We start from the raw sequence: 17,581 nt of genomic DNA, 5'->3' as shown, positions 1-17,581 counted from the left end.
GGATGGGGAACAAAATGACCAAAACCATGACAACAGAGAGGCCTAATGTGTCAGACTTTATGGAAATAATGTTTAGACTGCACATAATAACCCGGACTGCCCCCCTACAGCATGAAGGGCAGGTCCATGTTCTTCTCCCCTGTGCCCACATAAATGTAGCCATAGTGCTTGGTGCGGGGAGCGTGGTAGAAGGTGAGGCCTGGCCAGAGCAGGCTGCGCAGCACCACCAGCGCATTGCCCTTCTCCATCTGGATGCTCCACGACCCTGCAGGGGACAGAGGGGTGGAGGCCGGGGCTGAGGTGCCACTGTAAGAACTGCTGTGTTGCTGCTGCTGCTGCTCATGACACAGGGGAGATAATGAAGACGTGAAATGCCAAGGTAGGGCTTAGGGGATTGGCAGACAGAGTGGCTCCTTCCCCTTGCACTAGAGTAAATCACCATGTCCTTGAACCTCTGTTCTGAGATGGATGAGACAACCCGGGGCTCAGGCTGAAGTTGTCCCCACTCCCACCTCAGAGGTCTTCCTAACTGCTGGTAGGTGGAGCCATGCTTAGTGTGACAGAACATCGCTGCTGAGTGGGCCCTGTGCTACTCCAGACACAGCAGCTTAGCCCAGGCCGAGCTGTGGAGCCAGGAGGACTTGGCGGGAAGGGCCTGATCCAGCTCCAAGGGAGGGAGCCGCTGTGTGGGAGGAAGGAGCCTGGGAAAATCGCCTCTGGATGCAGATCTGGAGCTTCTATTCCCCTGCGCACTGAGGCCTCACCCCCAAACCAGCCACAGCCCTGCTCAGGGCCCTGCCAGGAAGGCAAATACTTCTGAAGGTTTTGGTGCAGGACCAACCAGTTCTGCTCAGAGGGCTGTTCTGGGGCCTTCATCAGTTGCCAACTCAGCCCTGTTGCTGGCTCCCATCACTTGAGCTTCCCGCAGCCTACCTCCAACCATGGCCCACCCTGGTCACTCCACACCCAACAGCCTCACAATTCAATCCCCACCTTCTGGGGGCCACTCTGCATCCGAAAAGCTGGTCCCTGCATAGCTAGCTGTCTGCCCTGGTCAAAACCAGAGCTTTCTGGAAGCATGGAGGTTTGCTGCCCCTGGTCCTGACTCAGCCATGTATGGGATGATGAGGTGGTGGTTACACCATGGGCTTGCCATTGCCCCATCGTCAAGAAGGACTCAGAACATGGTGTATGACAGGCCCTGGCTGGAGCAGCACCTGGCCAACAGCTGTTCTCTGGGAACCTGAGAACCTTGGTGGCATTCTTGGTCACAAGTCTCCAGAAAACATTGTTCTGGGGGAGATGAGGATGGAGTGTGACAGAACAAAGTGTTTCAGGCCCGCTGTGTCTGGTCCTTGACAACAAACCCAGGAATACACTGTTCTCTACCTTAGTCACCGCACCAGGGCCAGCGCAGCCATAGAGACCTTGGAGTCCACAGCTTCACAGCCCCCTTGAGATAAGCAAGCCCAGACTGCAATTGCTCTGCCCACCAGAGGAGACTGGCTTGCAACTTCCCTTGCCTGAGTGCTAGCCTGGAGAAAACAGCCTAGGGCCTACCCCCACCCTCACTGTAGCCAGATACCCATCAGTTCAGCCAACAGCATAGTGGCAGGGCCCCTCACACCAGCATGACTGATCACCTCTTGTTTCCAGTAGATGGGGAACAGAGGTTGGGATGAGTGGCCCAGGCCCGGTAACGGGGAAAACTGAGGAAGTTAAAGAAACACAGAAACCAAGGAGGACAGGGCCAAGCAGGCCAAAGGGTGCTAGCCGAGTTGCAGCATGCCAGGGGCCAGCTCCCGCCTTCCCTTGCATTCCTGTCATGCTCTTGTCCTCTCATCCTTCCTGGCTGCTCATCATCCAGAATACACACACTCTCTCCTCTGTACATGTCAGTAGGCACGTAGCTTGTATCTGAGAAGCCGGGCATTGGCTGTCACCTTCACCACTGTCTCAAGTGCAAACATGGAAAAACTAGGCCCAGCCAGCTACAGTTGCCCTTTGAAGGTAGGAAGTAACCTAGTGGGGCAATTCACAGCCCCAGGTCTCTCAGGCCTCCTCGGACCTGGCTTCCTGGCTTCGGGTGGCTCTCCAAACACCTGTGCTTTGGGGCTGGGGAAAGGATCAGTCCTGGCTCAGCAGGGAGTCCTCCTGGGTAACCGGGTTCCAGGGTGGAGCCCTAAGCTAAGGTGGGCTGATTCTTACATCCTCCTGCCACCTGGGAAGGAAGGCAGACATAGGGCGTGTAAGAGTCAGGTTCCTGTCGAGGGGCAGCAGATGGCTTAAGCCTCAACCCCTAGACTTCATCACACAAAAAAGTGACCAGGGAGGACTGGATAGTTGGCTCAACGCTTAAGAGCATGGCTGCTCTTTAGGAGGACCTGGGTTGAGTTCAAGTACACATGATGCCTCACAACCATCTGTAACTCCAGTACCAGGGAGTCCAGTACCCTCTTCTAGCCTCCATGGACACCGAGCATGCGTGTGGTACACAGATACACAATGAAATTTAAAAAAATGACTAGGGGTTCCTGATGGGAAAAGCTACATCCCCCTTACCACAAGGTAGTCAACCCTCCTAGAGGCTGGGGACATAGGAAAAAGATGCCCCTGGTGTCAGCCACCAATATAAGTAAGCATTGGTAGCAAGGCCCCTGGTCAGCCAAGCTTACAAAAGACTTAGACAGGAAAAGCCATCTGCTCGCTCACCCGTAAGGCTGATACCCCATTGCCCATCCTCCAGGTTCCCTGTCTCATCCTATACCATAAAGCCCCACCGTAATCACCATCTATGATGGCATCTAAAGGCCAATTTCCAAACCACAGGACTCTTGCTGCCCTCTGCTGTTCAAAATGAGCATTGCCAATGAGTGCTCGCTATTGGGATCCCTTCCCGCCAGCTCTGCACCCCCAGCCCTGCCACCTGCTGCCTCTTCTGCCCCCTCCTCTGTGCTCCTGACACCTTCCAGCCCATCTCGATTGCTTTCCTCAAACCTTCCTGACACAGGAGAGTTGTCTTTCTCATTCCAAGGGCACCAAAGGGGCTTGGCACACAGCAGCTGCTCCATGCTCCACTGACAGCGCAAGGTGAAGGAATATCGAACGGCAGAATACCACTGAGGAATCTGGCTGCCTGTCTTCCTGGTGCAAACCCAAGGCCAGAGAAGTCTTAGCCAGTGCCCTGTGCCCATCGGGAGGATGAGCCTGCCAGGGATCCAGCCCTACAGAACTGCCCATCCCAGGGCATTATTACATGGCAGCTCATTGAAAAGATATTGGCCTCAGACAACATCCCTCCCCCTTCTCTTTCACCAAGACTGGTCCAGAGAAAAGCCATGAGCTCTGGGCCTATCCCTGTGGGCTCAGAGACAAGGCCCCAGGTTAAGGCCCACTTCAACCATACCTGCTCAGAGGTGACATGGGTCATCCTGAATGCTTGCCTTAGACTCAGAAAACAATACTCCTCCCTAGGCAGAAAGAGCTAAGGAGCTACAAACCCCACCCCTTTAGCCAGGCATGGTATCCCAGGGGACTCCTCCAAGGGTTCCTGTCCCCACTCTGCAGCCCAGCATGTCACCACTGCCATCTGTCAGTCAGGAGCGCAACTCGGCAGCTCATTCAGCTAGAGACAGTCTAGAAGGAAACCAGAGTTGGGTCTGATAAGTAAGACCCATTCTATCCCTACTCACGTTCCCTTTGGTCACAGAAGCCACCTATCCACTACTCGCGGTGACTTGGCTCTGGTGCCCCCATGTGGCAGAATCCAGCTGCTCGGGGCCGTCATCCAGCCCCTGGCACTGCACAGGCCCTGAGGGTTCTCTGTCCTGTGCACATTGCCTTATTATGTGCATAAGATGTGTGCACAGTCCTACCTTCAAGCCTCCGCAGCAGCTTCCACCATTTTTTTACCACCAGAAATACTTTTTTTTGTTTTTTTGTTTTTTCGAGACAGGGTTTCCCTGTAGTTTCTAGAGCCTATCCTGGATCTAGCTCTTGTAGACCAGGCTGGCCTCAAACTCAGAGATCCGCCTGCCTCTGCCTCCGGAGTGCTGGGATTAAAGGCGTGCGCCACCACTGCCTGGCCAGAAATACTTTTTAATTGTGGCTTTTTACTAAGTGGAGTGGTGCACGCCTTTAATCCCAGCACTGGAAGACAAAGGCAGGTGGGTCTCTGTGAGTTCGAGGCCAGCCTGGTCTACAAGAACTAGTACCAGGATAGGCTTCAAAGCTATAGAGAAACCCTGTCTCAAAAATCTGCTCAAATACTTTCACTTGCGGCCTCCCCTGGACAATAGAAGTGGAATGTCTCCAAGCAGACTCTGGGGAAGCCCCACTCTCAAGAGTCATAGTGAGCCACCAAAGCCTGCCCAGTTTCTCAGTTCCAGCCTTGGAAGAAGGAGAAAGGTAGATGTTTGGCCTACTGCTTTGACCTGAAGACCAGTCCTGCATCCTGAAGATAAAGCCTGTTACCTTTGGGGATGTCATACTCCAGGGAGTCCATGAAATCCAGAGAGGGGTCCAAGTCTGCCTTCTCAAGCAAGGTTTTGTTCTTCAGATCAACAGCCTCCCTGAAGTGGAAGTAGGAGTTGAGCTTCTTGATCTCAGACAAGGGCAGGCCTGGAGGGGGGCAGGAGAGCAGTTAGCCCAAAGCCCAGGGGTCCTTTGTCCTGGCATTGCCACCGTAGAGATGACTGCCCAGTATCCCTCTGTCCCCCAAAGAATCCAAGACAGGAAAGGAGCTCATTCCCTCTGCTCATGCTTGACCCTGACCTCCATCCACGCCCCCACCCCAGAAAAAGGAGCAAGGAGGGATAGTGGCAAGAAGCAGGCAACTCTGACCCGGCGAATCCCAGGTCACCATACACACTCCTGCCCTCAGGGTCCCGTGACTGATAACCCATTTCAGCTGCACTGCTTGGTTTTAACTGTCAAGTTGACACAACTTAGAATCACCTAGAGAAAGAGTTTGGTTCTTTTTTTTTTTTTTTCGAGACAAGGTTTCTCTGTAGCTTTGAAGCCTGTCCTTGAACTAACTTGTAGATCAGGCTGGCCTCGAACTTACAGAGATCCACCTGCCTCTGCCTCCCAAGTGCTGGAATTAAAGGCGTGTGCGACCACCACCCAGCAAGTTTGGTTCTTTTAATTTTTTTTTTTATATACATATTTTTGAGACAGAGTCTCACTATATAGCTCTGGCTGGTCTTGAACTCACAAAGAGTTCCTCTTATTTTCTGTTTTTGTGTACTCTAAGCCAAAGTAAGTCACTAAGAAAGAATACATGTTTTATTCTCTATTCCTAGAAAAAAATGTAGAAATTGTCTGTGTCCCTGCCTTCAGAGTACTGGGATTAAAAGCATGAGCCACCATGCCCAACCTGGGAGTCTTAATGTAGAATCAGTTAGAGAAGCGGTTCTCAATCTGTGGATCAACCTCTGTAGATCAAATGATCCTTTCACAGGGTTGCAAATCAGATATTTACATCACAATTCCTAACAGTAGCAAAATCACAGTTATTCAGTAGCAACGAAAATAATTTTATGGTGTGGGGGTCACCACAACATGAGGAGTTGTACTAAAGAATCGCAGCATTGGGAAGATTGAGAATCACTGATCTAGAGCAAGTTGGCCAATGGGCATGTCTTTGGGGGATTATATTCATTGTTAATTGAGGTAGAAAGACTCAGCCCATTGTGGGCAATACCATTCTCTAGGCAGGGAGACCTGAACTATCTGAGAATACAGAAAGCTAGCTGAGCACAAGCAAGCAAGCAGGTGTGCCTGAATGTCCCTGTTTCTCTCTGCTCGCAACTGTGATGTGACCAGCTGAATGAAATCAGGACGCTAACAGCAGCAGGCCAGGAGGCCCATCCACCTGGGAGGATGCTGTGCACATACCACTCTTCTCCGAGGAGGGCAGATACCCTGGTTTCCCAGACATGTCCAACAGAACCTTAGTACCTCCTGCCCTGAGAGGATCCGCAGGAACTCGCCTTCAAAGGTCCGGTTGACGTGGGTGACTCCGAAAGGAGTCTTGAAGAGGGCACCTCGGGGGATGATGGCGACAGCTTTGTCAATCTGGTCAATGATTGACACCAAGCGGGTCTCTTCCTTGATTTGGACCTGAGGAGACAGGAGAGGAACATCTTGCCAGGACACTGCCTGCTCACCTTGGGTGAAGGACAGAGATGGGCATGGCTAATTCTTCTCACCAGCAGGGCCTGAGACCTGAGTTGTGCTGAGTAAGCATTTGTCTTCCCCTCTCCACACGCCCAGCACAACTCCCGCGTGTGTGTGTGCATGTGTGTGTTGTGTGCGTGTGTGCATGTGTGTGTTGTGTGCGTGTGTGCATGTGTGGTGTGTGTGTGTGTGTGTGTGTGTGTGTGTGTGTGTGTGTACAGGTGGCTCAGTGATTGGGAACACATGTAAGAAGCTGGACACTGGCTACAGTGGCACATGTCTGTAATCCCAGCGCTCCTGGGTGGGACGGAAGGCAAGGACAGAACTGCCCAGAAGCTCAAGGGACAGCTGGTCTACCATAAACAACTCAGCAACAGAAACAGTAGAGACCTTGTCTAAAAAAATAGTGGAAGGGGCAGGGAGATGGTTCAGAGGTTAAGAGCACTGACTGCTCTTCTGAAAGGTCTGGGTTCAGTTCCCAGCACCCGCAATGCAGCTCATAACCATCTGTGACTCCAGTCACAAGGTACACAGACCTTACATTAAAGCAAAGCTTTCATACGCATCAAATAAATACATTTTCTTTTTTTAAAGTGCAAAGAAAGAGCTGACTCCCGTAAGTTGTCCTGACCTCCATATTTACACCATGGCTCATACTTGCCCAAATACACACACACACACACACAGAGACACAAACACAGACAAACACACAGAGAGACAGACACACTAATAACAAATATATAAAAATCATATATATGGAAAAATCATGTACATTATTTGGATAATATAGAAAAGCATATTAAAGGGGATTCAAACCACTCATTATTCTACCTCCCAACCACTAGCATACTGATATGCTTCCTTCTATTTTTATGAATTTTTATGAAAAAATAAATTATGAATATATTTAAAGTAAAATTGGGATCACAGTTTATGTAGCGTCCTTCTCTAGGCTCGACATCACCAAGTATTTCCCCATAAGGTCACCACACCTTACACAGATGATATTCCAATGTGGTTCACATCAGGGCAGCAGTAAGAAAAGGGAGCAAGCCGTGCTCAATACAGCAGCCTGTGGACAGAGGCATCTGAACCCACAAAGCCACCTGTTGCACGGCTGACCAAGGAAAGCAGAAACCAACAGGCAGCCTGTCCCCAGCCCTGGGGCTGTGAATGCCACCTTAGTGACTCCAACATGGCTGCAGGAGCAATATAGTCATCCTGGTATATAGGCTCAGAAGAGTGCGTTTATCAGGTGGGAGATGTAGCTGCCGCTAACACAGACGTATAGTGTCACCCAAGTTCAAATGCAAAGCTGGGTTTTGAATCCAGGTTTGGTTTAGCTGAACATGAGCTCCCTACTTGTTGGCCCAGTGGCATTTCTAGGAACTGGCCCTTTAGATAAAGTGCACACGTTGGAAATGACGTCAGTCCAAGGCCACTTGGCACGGCGTGTTTGTCAGAGCTGAAACCTGGAAGCTACTTTCCACTAATCAGACTCTGTTTAAACACAGGTACATTCACACACTGGCACGAAAAGCAGGACGGCTGGTTGGATGCTGATATAGGTAGATTTCTAGAAGACACAGAGAAGAGCAATGCACAGCCTGTGGATATACCTCACAGCCATTCTGTTTGAAAAATTTATTGTTTTATTACTTTGCACATGTGGGTGTTTTGCCTGCATACATGTCTGTGCACCATGTGCATCTCTGGTACCCGCAGAAGTCAGAAGAGGCTGTCGTGTCAGGTCCCCTGGAATTCGAGCTATAGTGGCTCTGAGTCACCATATGAGTACTTAGAATAGAGCCACGTCATCTGCAAAGCAACAGCTGCTTTTAACAACTGAGCCAACTCTCCAGCCCCACATCTTTTTATTTTGTTTATTAAGGAAAACACATAGAGGCCAGGGGTTTCCTTGCCACTGGTATCTGGAAATAGCACCCCACTCATCATAATGGAGCCAGACCCCCGAGGATCATGGGAAGATGCAGGTTTGGGATGCTGGGCCGTGGATTGTACCCTATGAGTCCCTGGAGGGCAGTGAGGCTGCTGATGCCGTTAGAAGGATCTGGAGTAGACAGGGACACACATGCTAAATAGTTACATAATGTCCCCTAGAAAGATGGCTTCCCAGTCCAGCAGGCAGGGAACAAAGGTAACTTTATTACATTCCTTTTAGTGCCTATGACTCAGGAAGCATGTGGTGTATTATCTAGTAAAAGTAAGATTAGTCCCAAAGGGCTGGTCAGATGGCTCTGTGGGTAATGAACTGCCCATCAAGCCTAATGATCAAAGTTCAGACTTAGAACTTATATGGAGAAGAATAGCCCAACCCCACATATGAAATAAATAAATGCACTTAAACAGCAGAGTGGTCGCCCAGAATAAATAAGACCCAGCTTTGATCCCCAGCATTGTAAAACAATAATAATAAGCCAGGCAATGGTAACACTCACCTTTGGGAGGCACTTGGGAGGCAGAGGCAGGTATGGTCTACTGAGCGAGTTCTAGGACAGCCAAGGGTACACAGAGAAACCCTGTCTAAAAAAAAAAAAACATAATAATAATAAAAACAACACTGTCTGCATGCATACACAGTCCTGGTCCTCAAGATACCGCACGGGCCACTCTCCCCGGCCCCTTGTGGAGCCAGCTTTACCAGAGCTGCCTACCCACTCTCTTTGCCCTGTCCCTCAAGTCTCAGCCACTAGTCCAGCGTCCTCCTCTCCACCTGGATGGTGATGAGCCACCAGGATAGTGCAGGTGCAGCAAGGCCCCAGTTCCCCCAGGGACTCAGTGCACAGCTGGGCAGTAGTGACAGTGGAGACAATAGATAGCCACAGCGGGACTTGCTCTCATTTCTACTGGGCAGGGATCCTGTTAGCTTTTTTTATATGTTTGAGGGTTTTGCCTGCATGCGTGTCCAGGTACCACTTGTGAATCTTGTGCCCACAGAGGTCAGAAGAAGGCATTGCATCCCTTAGAACTGGAGATCCAGCTGTGAGCTTCCGTATGGATGCAGGGACCGGAACCCAGATCCCCTGGAAGAGCAGCCAGCGCTGTAGCCCCTGAGCATCTCCCAGGCTCTGGAACCCTGCTCTTGTGTTGATTCAGTTGGGTTTGGCTTGTGAGGCTGGGAGTGCTAGGGCTTTGCCCGTGGTGCTCACACCTTCTCCCATCATGTTGACCCCCAACCCTAATGGGCATCCGCTCAAACCCCTCCCGCACTCTCACACCCCTGCACTTACCACCACTTCTTCATCAAAGACCTTCTCCCCCTCGTTCACCTTCTGGAGCTCGGTGTGCTCATACTCGTGTGAGGGATCACCCATGAAGCGGCCACTCACCACCGCCACCTGCGCAGCCATCTCCTCTGTGGCAGGGGGCAAGAGGCTCCACTCTGTGCAGTTCAGGCTGCCAACAACATCCATATCACCCTGGGCTCCACTTCTCCTTGCCCACACCACTTTCCCTTCTCACAGGGTCGGAGAGCCAAAAGCTTTGGGAACACCTGCATCCTGGACCTTTCAGAGTGTTTGTGGTACAGTCCACCCTTACACTTGATGCACTTTTTTTTTTTTTGGATTCTGCCAAGATATTATTTATTATTTCTTTCTCTTGTTCCTACAAGGAAAACAATTAATCATAAACCAAATTGCTTGTATGAATAGTTAGGTGGAAGTAATATGATTGGAAGTATTAAGAGCTGGGAACACAAAGCAATTTTCTTTTTTTTTCTCATGGTTTATATTTTTATATTTAAAAATTTCCATCTCATCCCCTTCTCCTCTCTCTTCCCTCCCCTCCTCCTCCCCCTTCCCTCCGCTCCCCTCCACCCATACCTCCCCTCCCTCCCTCTCCAGGCCAAGGAGCCCTCAGGGTTCCCTACTCTATGTTAAGACCAAGGTCCTCCCATCTTCCCCCAGGTCCAGGAAGGTGATCGACCAAGCTGAGAAGGCTCCCACAGAGCCCATCCATGCAGAAGAATCAGAGCCCAGCGCCATTGTCCTTTGCTTCTCAGTCAGCCCCCACTGTTGGCCACATTCAGAGAGACGGGTTTGGTTGCACGATCCATCAGTCCCATTCCAACTGGAGTTGGTGATCTCCCATTAGTTCTGTCCCACTGTCTCCATGAGTGAACGCACCCCTCACGTTCCTGACTTTCTTTCTCATGTTCTCTCTCCTGCTCCTCATCAGGACCTTGGGAGCTCAGTCCAGTGCTCCAATGTGGTGCTCAGTCACTTTCTTCATCTATCGCCAGGTGGAGGTTCCCTCACGGTCCTGACTTTCTTTCTCATGTTCTCTCTCCTTCTGCTCCTCATCAGGACCTTGGGAGCTCAGTCCGGTGCTCCAATGTGGGGCTCTGTCATTTTCTTCATCTATTGCCAGGTGGAGGTTCAGTCCAGATGGAAGTTCAGGGGACAGGATCAGGGATTCCAGGCAGCCCAGGGACGCCACCCGGACAAAAGGGCTTGATGCACTTTTTTTTTTTTTTTTTTGGTTTTTGGTTTTGGGTTTTTTAAGACTAGGTTTCTCTGTGTAGCCTTGGCTGTCCTGGAACTAGTTCTTGTAGATCAGGCTGTCCTCAAACTCACAGAAATCTTCCTGCTTCTGCCTCCCGAGTGTTGGGATTAAAGGCATGAGCCACTACCACCTAGCTTGTACATTTATATTTATGTATTTTTAACTTGTTTTAAAATATTTTATTTGGGGGGCTGAAGATATGGCAGCTAGACACATTTGCTGCTCTTCCAGAGGACCCAGGTTGGTCCCCAGCACCTAAATGGTGGCCTGAAATTATAACTCCAGTTCCAGAAGAGCCTGGTGCCCTCTTCAGCCCTCACAACCTATAGCAGGGTATGCGTGTCACTCCACCCAACCAACGCTTATATACAACATTTATGTATCTCGTGGATACATAACTGTGCTGGTTTGGGGGCCAGTGTTTTGTCTAATAAGTTGAGAGTTGCTTACACAGAGTAATATAGGGAAGGTCCAAGTTCCAAGTGTGCACCCAACTTCAGAGATAGATCACCCTCTTAGCAGCAAAACCCATGGTCACCAGCAGAAAGGTTTGACTCTCCACTAGCATAATCTTGATTTGCTTATTTTTCAAATAGAACCATAAAGAGTTTAAATTATTATTTCTTGCTTAATAATTTTTCTCCTCCTTTTTTTTGTTTTGTTTTTAGCATGTTTTAGTATGTATGTCTATGTATCACATGCATGCCAGGCACCCACAGAGACCAGAAGGCTGCACTGGATCCCCTCACATTGGAGTAACTAAGTCCTCTGGAAGAGCAGTCAGTGCTCTTAATTGCTGATCCATCTCTCCAGTCCCTAACTTTAAGCTTTTCAAAGTCACAGAAGCTCCATGGCTAGGTACAGATACACATTCCTGTTATCCCAGCACTTAGAGGCAGTGGAGCCAAAAGAAAATTCAAGGTCATAAGTCTGAGGCCACTCTGACCTACCTACACGACCCTATCGAATGACTTACAATGAGCCATGGTCAGCGTTCTAGTCAGGGTCACTATCGCTGTGATAAAATCCATGGGTAAAGCAGCCTGGAAGGAAAAGGTTTGTCTTGTATTTCCATATCACTCTTTGGTCACTGTTTATCCTTGAAGGAAGTCAGGAAGGAACTCAAACAGGGCAGGAGCCTGGACGCAGGAATTGATGCAGAGGCCATGGAGGCCATGGGGGGCACTGATCATCACTGCTTGTTCTGCTCAGCTTGCTTTATTTTATGATTGCTCTATCTGCATGTACGCCTTTATGCCAGAAGAGGGCATTAGATGCTGCTAGAGATGGTTGTGAGCCACCATGTGGTTGCTGGGAATTGAACCCAGGAAAACTGGAAGAGTAGCAAGTGTTCTTAATGGCTGAGCCATCTCTCTGGAACGCAGGGCCACCAGCCAAGGGATGGTAGCCACATGGCTGAGCCATCTCTCCAGAATGCAGGGCCACCAGCCAAGGGATGGTAGCCACCCACAAGGATCTGCCCCCCCCATCAATCACTAACTAAGAAAATGCCTCAGCCGGGCGGTGGTGGCACACGCCTTTAATCCCAGCACTCGGGAGGCAGAGGCAGGCGGATCTCTGAGTTCGAGGCCAGCCTGGTCTATAAGAGCTAGTTCCAGGACAGGCTCTAGAAACTACAGGGAAACCCTGTCTCGAAAAACCAAAAAAAAAAAAAAAAAAAAAAAAAAAAAAAAGCCCTATAGGCTTGCCAAAAAGCATTTTTTTTCCTTTTTGGTTTTTCAAGACAGAGTTTCTCTGTAGTTTTGGAGCCTATCCTAGAACTAGCTCTCGTAGACCATGCTGGCACTCAAAGAGATCCATCTACCTCAGCTGGGATTAAAGGCATGGGCCACACCATCCAGCTAGAGGCACTTTCTTAATTGAGGTTTCCTCTTCAGATGACTCCAGTTTGTGTCGAATTGACATAAAACTATGCCAGCACTCAGGAGGCAGAGGCAGGCAGATCTCTGTGTGTCTGAGGCCAGCCTGGTCTACAAATCAAGTTCCAGGACAGCCAGAACTGTTACATAGAGAAACCCTGTCTGGAAACAACAAACGACCACCACTAACAATAACAACAACAAGAAGAAAGAAAAAAACCAACCAACTACAAAGCACAGTAAGTTTAAAATGTTCATAAATCTAAAATACATTAAATGCCCCTAAACTAGCCAACACCACAGTTTAGAGACACAGCCTGGAACTCCTGCTTACGACCACTGCTCAGGATTGGATGAGGAATTAAACCACACGTCACTAGCCAGGGACAGGACACGTTCAGGGCAGATGCACTTTCTGAACCCTGCTGTGAGGTCATCACACAGCAGGTGGAGCCTGCCCCAGTCCCGGCTGTGCGCCACGTTAAAAACATCTGGGCTGTGAAATTCCAGATGAGTCTCCTGAAGCTGAATTTTGTACAATTATGAGTTTGTTTCCACCCCCAACAACGGAACAAACAAACAAAGTGTTTTGTTGTTGTTTGTTTTGCTTGTTACGTTGTTTCTACAACACACTTGTAATCCCAAGCATTTGGGAAGCAGAAAAAGGAGAAACTGAAGTTCAAGGTCATCACTGTGTTTGGTTGGAAGCTTCACCCCAGCCGCTGATATCCAAAGAGTCTGAAATGTTTGGGTGGAACTTTCCACCCTAAGCCCTCTCCCCTGGGAGTTGCCACAGTCCAGACTCCACCTCCGAGAAAGCCTGCTAAACGGTGACCCCTCCCCAGAGAGGCTCAAGACCACTCCCATAGTGTATTTAAACTGCCCCTCAGAGAACGAACACATGGTCTTCTCAGTCTTCTTTTTCCCTCTCCATGTTTTTTTCCCATCTTTCTTCCTAATTTGGCTTAATTTGGTCTGGTTTGGACTATTACATTGGCTGAGAGGTTTGTTGGACCGTAAACCTTTTCACCTTGGACTATGTAGTGAGTTTAAGGCCCTAGGATACATAAGACCCTGTGGGGTGTGTGTGTGTGTGTGTGTGTGTGTGTGTGTGTGGCAGGGGTGGGGTGGGTGGGATGTTTCTTTCCTCACTGCACTATGATTTCCGCTCCCATTCGGGCTGTGGTGACGCACACCTTCAATCCCAGCACTCAGGAGGCAGAGGCAGGCGGATCTCTGAGTTCAAGGTCAGCCTGGTCACAATAGAGCAAGTTCCAGGACAGGTAGAGCGATACATTATTTCCTGTTTCCTTTTGTACCTGGTGCCACCCAGCCTGTAATAGATGTGGGTGTTTAGTCTGACCATTATGTGGTTCCAAATACACACTGTAACAGAAGGCCCAAGGAGAGTTTGTGTTACCTTTTCCAGGGAGACTGTATTCCTGGTGCCTGAATCAGTACACAGCACATAGCAGGAGTAGCTCAACCAAATGAGTCCCATTCTGCATCTCTAGACCAACCGTGGGTTCCGGTCCGCATTTCTACGCCTGCCTTACCATGCATTGCCCCTGGTCACCTCATACCAATCACTGCCCTCCCACTGCCTTTTGTTAGCTTTGGTTTGTTTGCTTGTGGGTGGTTTTGTTATTTGAGGTTGGGTCTCTCACCGTAGCCCAGGCTGGCCTTGAGCTTCTTCTGCCTCAGTTTCCTGAGTACTGGGATTACAAGCCTGATCCTGATGTCTGGATTTTCAATAGTAACAGGGCTGACACTTAGCTTGCATTAATTGAATGGACCAACAGCAAACTCTACATCTTCTTCCAACCTGTCACAGTCTCCTTCTTTAATTGTTTCAACCATCCCTCACCTGTGGGCACTGCAAAGACCCCTAATGCTCACCTCCCCGCCACTCCCAGACCACTGCCCACTTAGATCTGAGCAGGCTCTTCTTGCTTTCGGTGTCCCCTGGTGACCTATGGATAAAGTTCCAGCCCTTGACTTGTCCAACCATGCTGCCTCTGCCAAGTTCACGTCCTGTCTCTCCCCAGTCCCTCGAAGGCTCCTCTCCTCAGAGTGCAGGAGGGTTTAGAGGAATGCACAGTTGGCTGCTGTGGGCGTGTTTGTCTTTCAGAAGCCAGGGCAGTTGCTCCCTGATCAAGTTTACTTAGCTGTTCTCCGGGAGCCCAGGACTCTTGGTTATCTCTTTAAGTACACTTAATTCTAGGGGTTTTTTTTTTGAGACAGGGTCTTTAAATTTTTTTTTAATTATTTTGTGTGTACAAATGATTTGCCTACATATCTGTACATGCACCTCATGTGTGCAATATCCTCAGAGGCCAGAAGAGGGTGTTGGAACCCCTGGGACTGGAGTTATAGATGGTTCTAAACTACCATGTGGGTGCTGGGGATTGACCCCCAAGTGTCCAGAAGAGTAATCAGTGCTCTAAAGTACTGAGCCATCTCCATCCCCAACACAGGGTCTGAGTAGCCCAGACTGGCTTCAAACTCCTTATACATTGGAGGCTCACCTTGAACCTCTCAATCTCCTTCAGTGCTGGTTTGAGGCATGGGTAAGCAAATGAAGTACCCAGATACCTGCAGCTCGAGTGTTGTATAAAGTGGTAGGATCTCTCTCCACTGTCCTGCGGAACTCAGAAAAAGACTGGAATGGTTCTCTATGGTAGCCTTACATTGTAAGATTTCCCCCAGATCTTTCCCCATTGCACAAGTCTTCTGCCTCCAAGAGCACCCCCTCCCCGCTGCAGAGCCCACATCCCCGTGGGACGCTTCCAAATAGCTCTAGCACAACTCCCAGAGCATCTGACTTCTCCAAGCCACACCCAGTCCACAGCTGTAACCTGGATTCTTTTTTTCCATTTTTATTGATATTTATTGAGCTCTACATTTTTTCTGCTCCCCTCCCTGCCTTTCCCCCTCCCTTCAACCCTCCCTCAAGGTCCTCATGCTCCCAATTTACTCAGGAGATCTTGTCTTTTTCTACTTTCTACTTCCCATGTAGATTAGATCTATGTAAGTCTCTCTTAGGGTCCTTGTTGCTGTCTAAGTCCTCTAGGATTGTTGTTTGTAGGCTGGTTTTCTTTGTTTTATGTTTAAAAATCACCTATGAGTGAGTACATGTGACAATTGTCTTTCTGTGTCTGGGTTACCTCACTCAAAATAACGTTTTCTAGCTCCATCCATTTTCCTGCTAAATTCAAGATGTCATTTTTTTTTCTGCTGTGTAGAGTACTCCATTGTGTAAATGTACCACATTTTCCTTATTCATTCTTCAGTCATGGGGCATTTAGGTTGTTTCCAGGTTCTGGCTATGACAAACAATGCTGCTATGAATATAGTTGAGCACATGTCCTTGTGGCACGATTGAGCATCCTTTGGATATATACCCAAAAGTGGTATTACTGGGTCTTGAGGAAGGTTGTTTCCTAATTTTCTGAGAAATCGCCACACTGACATCGAAAGGAGTTGTATCAGCTTGCATTCCCACCAGCAATGCAGGAGTGTTTCCTTTTCCCTACAACCTCTCCAGCATAAGTTGTCTTCAGTGTTTTTGATCTTAGCCATTCTTACAGGTGTAAGATGGAATCTCAGAGTTGTTTTGATTTGCATTTCTCTGATGACTAAGGATGTTGAACATTTCCTTAAGTGTCTTTCAGCCATTTTAGATTCCTCTGATGAGAGTTCTCTGTTTAGGTCTGTACTCCATTTTTTAAAATTGGATTATGTGTTCTTTTGATGTCCAATTTCTTGAATTCTTTGTATATTTTGGAGATCAGACCTCTGTCTGATGTGGGGTTAGTGAAGATCTTTTCCCATTCTGTAGGCTGTCGTTTTGTCTTGTTGACCGTGTCCTTTGCTTTACAGAAGCTTTTCAGTTTCAGAAGGTCCCATTTTTAATTGTTTCTCTCAGTGTCTGTGCTGCTGGGGTTATATTTAGGAAGTGGTTCTCTGTGCCAATCTCTCCCTACTATGAATCCCCCTGCACCAGTTTCTCTTGTTCCTCCAGGCTGACAACCCCGAACACCGCCCGCCCCCAGCCACTTTCCAACCCTATCAGGATTCACAAAATTCTCCCGGTCACGACATCCCAGTTCCCAAGCTCTTTCAACTGTCCACTTCCCTCCTCCGGCCCCGCCCACAGGCTGTTTCTTAGTGATTCTAGGGCAAGTCCTTCCCACCCATCTCTCCCAGCCGTAGCAGCACCCACCACCCTACGGTATTCTCCTGCAGCCTCGTCTGCCACAGGGTCGCCTCACCTGTAGAGCGTCTTGCGAGGTGCGAGCTGGTCCTCACTCAGTCCCTGTGCGATATAGTAATCCGCAACAAGGCCGAGGATGCGGCCCCAGAAAAGCACCCGAGCAAAGCGGTAATCGCGCTTAACCAGCATAAGGGACGTGAGCAGGGAGGCTCGACGGTCCGGGCTGAGCCCCTGCCCACTGCCAGACGCCAACTCCAGCGACAACAAGAGACTGTCTGCATCCATCAGGCCGGCGGTTCTCCTCCACGCTAGTCCGACCGCTACACCCTGTCTCCATGGAGACCCTGAGCCCCGCCCCTCAGTCTAGCAGGAAACAAAATCCCACCCACAGGACCGCCCATCTCTCCAACCCCGCCCTTTCCTGGAGCCCGGGAACACACCAGCCCCACCCTCCTCCATTACCAGTCCAGACACTTGTCTTTTGTTGTTCCGGCTTGGCTTTCAGGTACGAAGTGCCAGACGAGCTCCACACTCACGCTCCATATTATTAAGGCCTATCCTCCACCTATTCCCAATAGGGACTTGGGAAGAAAACCAATATAAAGTCCCAACAAGGACTTTCGCTGGGCGCTGGTGGCACACACTTTTAATCCCAGCAGGCGGATCTCTGAGTTCCAGGCCAGCCTGGTCTACAGAACTAGTTCCAGGATAGTCAGCGCTGTTAAACAGAGAAATCTTGTCTTTAAAAAAAAAAGCAAACGAACAAAAAACCCAAAGC

General features: G+C 49.3%; 1 protein-coding gene across 1 annotated transcript; it reads right to left on the bottom strand.

Annotated features, from left to right (window-relative positions):
- Positions 1-104: 104 nt before the first annotated feature.
- Positions 105-17,104, bottom strand: Rsph9 (radial spoke head component 9). Its single transcript, XM_038344304.1, has 5 exons — positions 16,862-17,104; positions 9,432-9,597; positions 5,994-6,123; positions 4,474-4,620; positions 105-265 (listed from the first exon to the last, which is right to left on the bottom strand). Exons 1-5 carry the CDS (start codon positions 17,086-17,088, stop codon positions 105-107), a joined length of 831 nt encoding a protein of 276 aa, XP_038200232.1. The 5' UTR covers positions 17,089-17,104.
- Between the last annotated feature and the right edge of the window lie 477 nt (positions 17,105-17,581).

This window comes from Arvicola amphibius, chromosome 9, assembly GCF_903992535.2.
Source record: "Arvicola amphibius chromosome 9, mArvAmp1.2, whole genome shotgun sequence".
In the NCBI taxonomy this organism is placed as follows: Eukaryota; Metazoa; Chordata; class Mammalia; order Rodentia; family Cricetidae; genus Arvicola; species Arvicola amphibius.
This window is presented reverse-complemented; position numbering and strand designations above follow the sequence as displayed.

Excerpts from the sequence above, each read along its gene's own strand:
- Rsph9 (XM_038344304.1), bottom strand. The coding sequence starts at position 17,088 with ATGGATGCAGACAGTCTCTTGTTGTCGCTGGAGTTGGCGTCTGGCAGT. Across the intron at positions 4,621-5,993 it reads CGTCAACCGGACCTTTGAAG|GCCTGCCCTTGTCTGAGATC; the intron begins GCGAGTTCCTGC and ends GCCCCCCTCCAG. Across the intron at positions 266-4,473 it reads GGAGTATGACATCCCCAAAG|GGTCGTGGAGCATCCAGATG; the intron begins GTAACAGGCTTT and ends TGTCCCCTGCAG.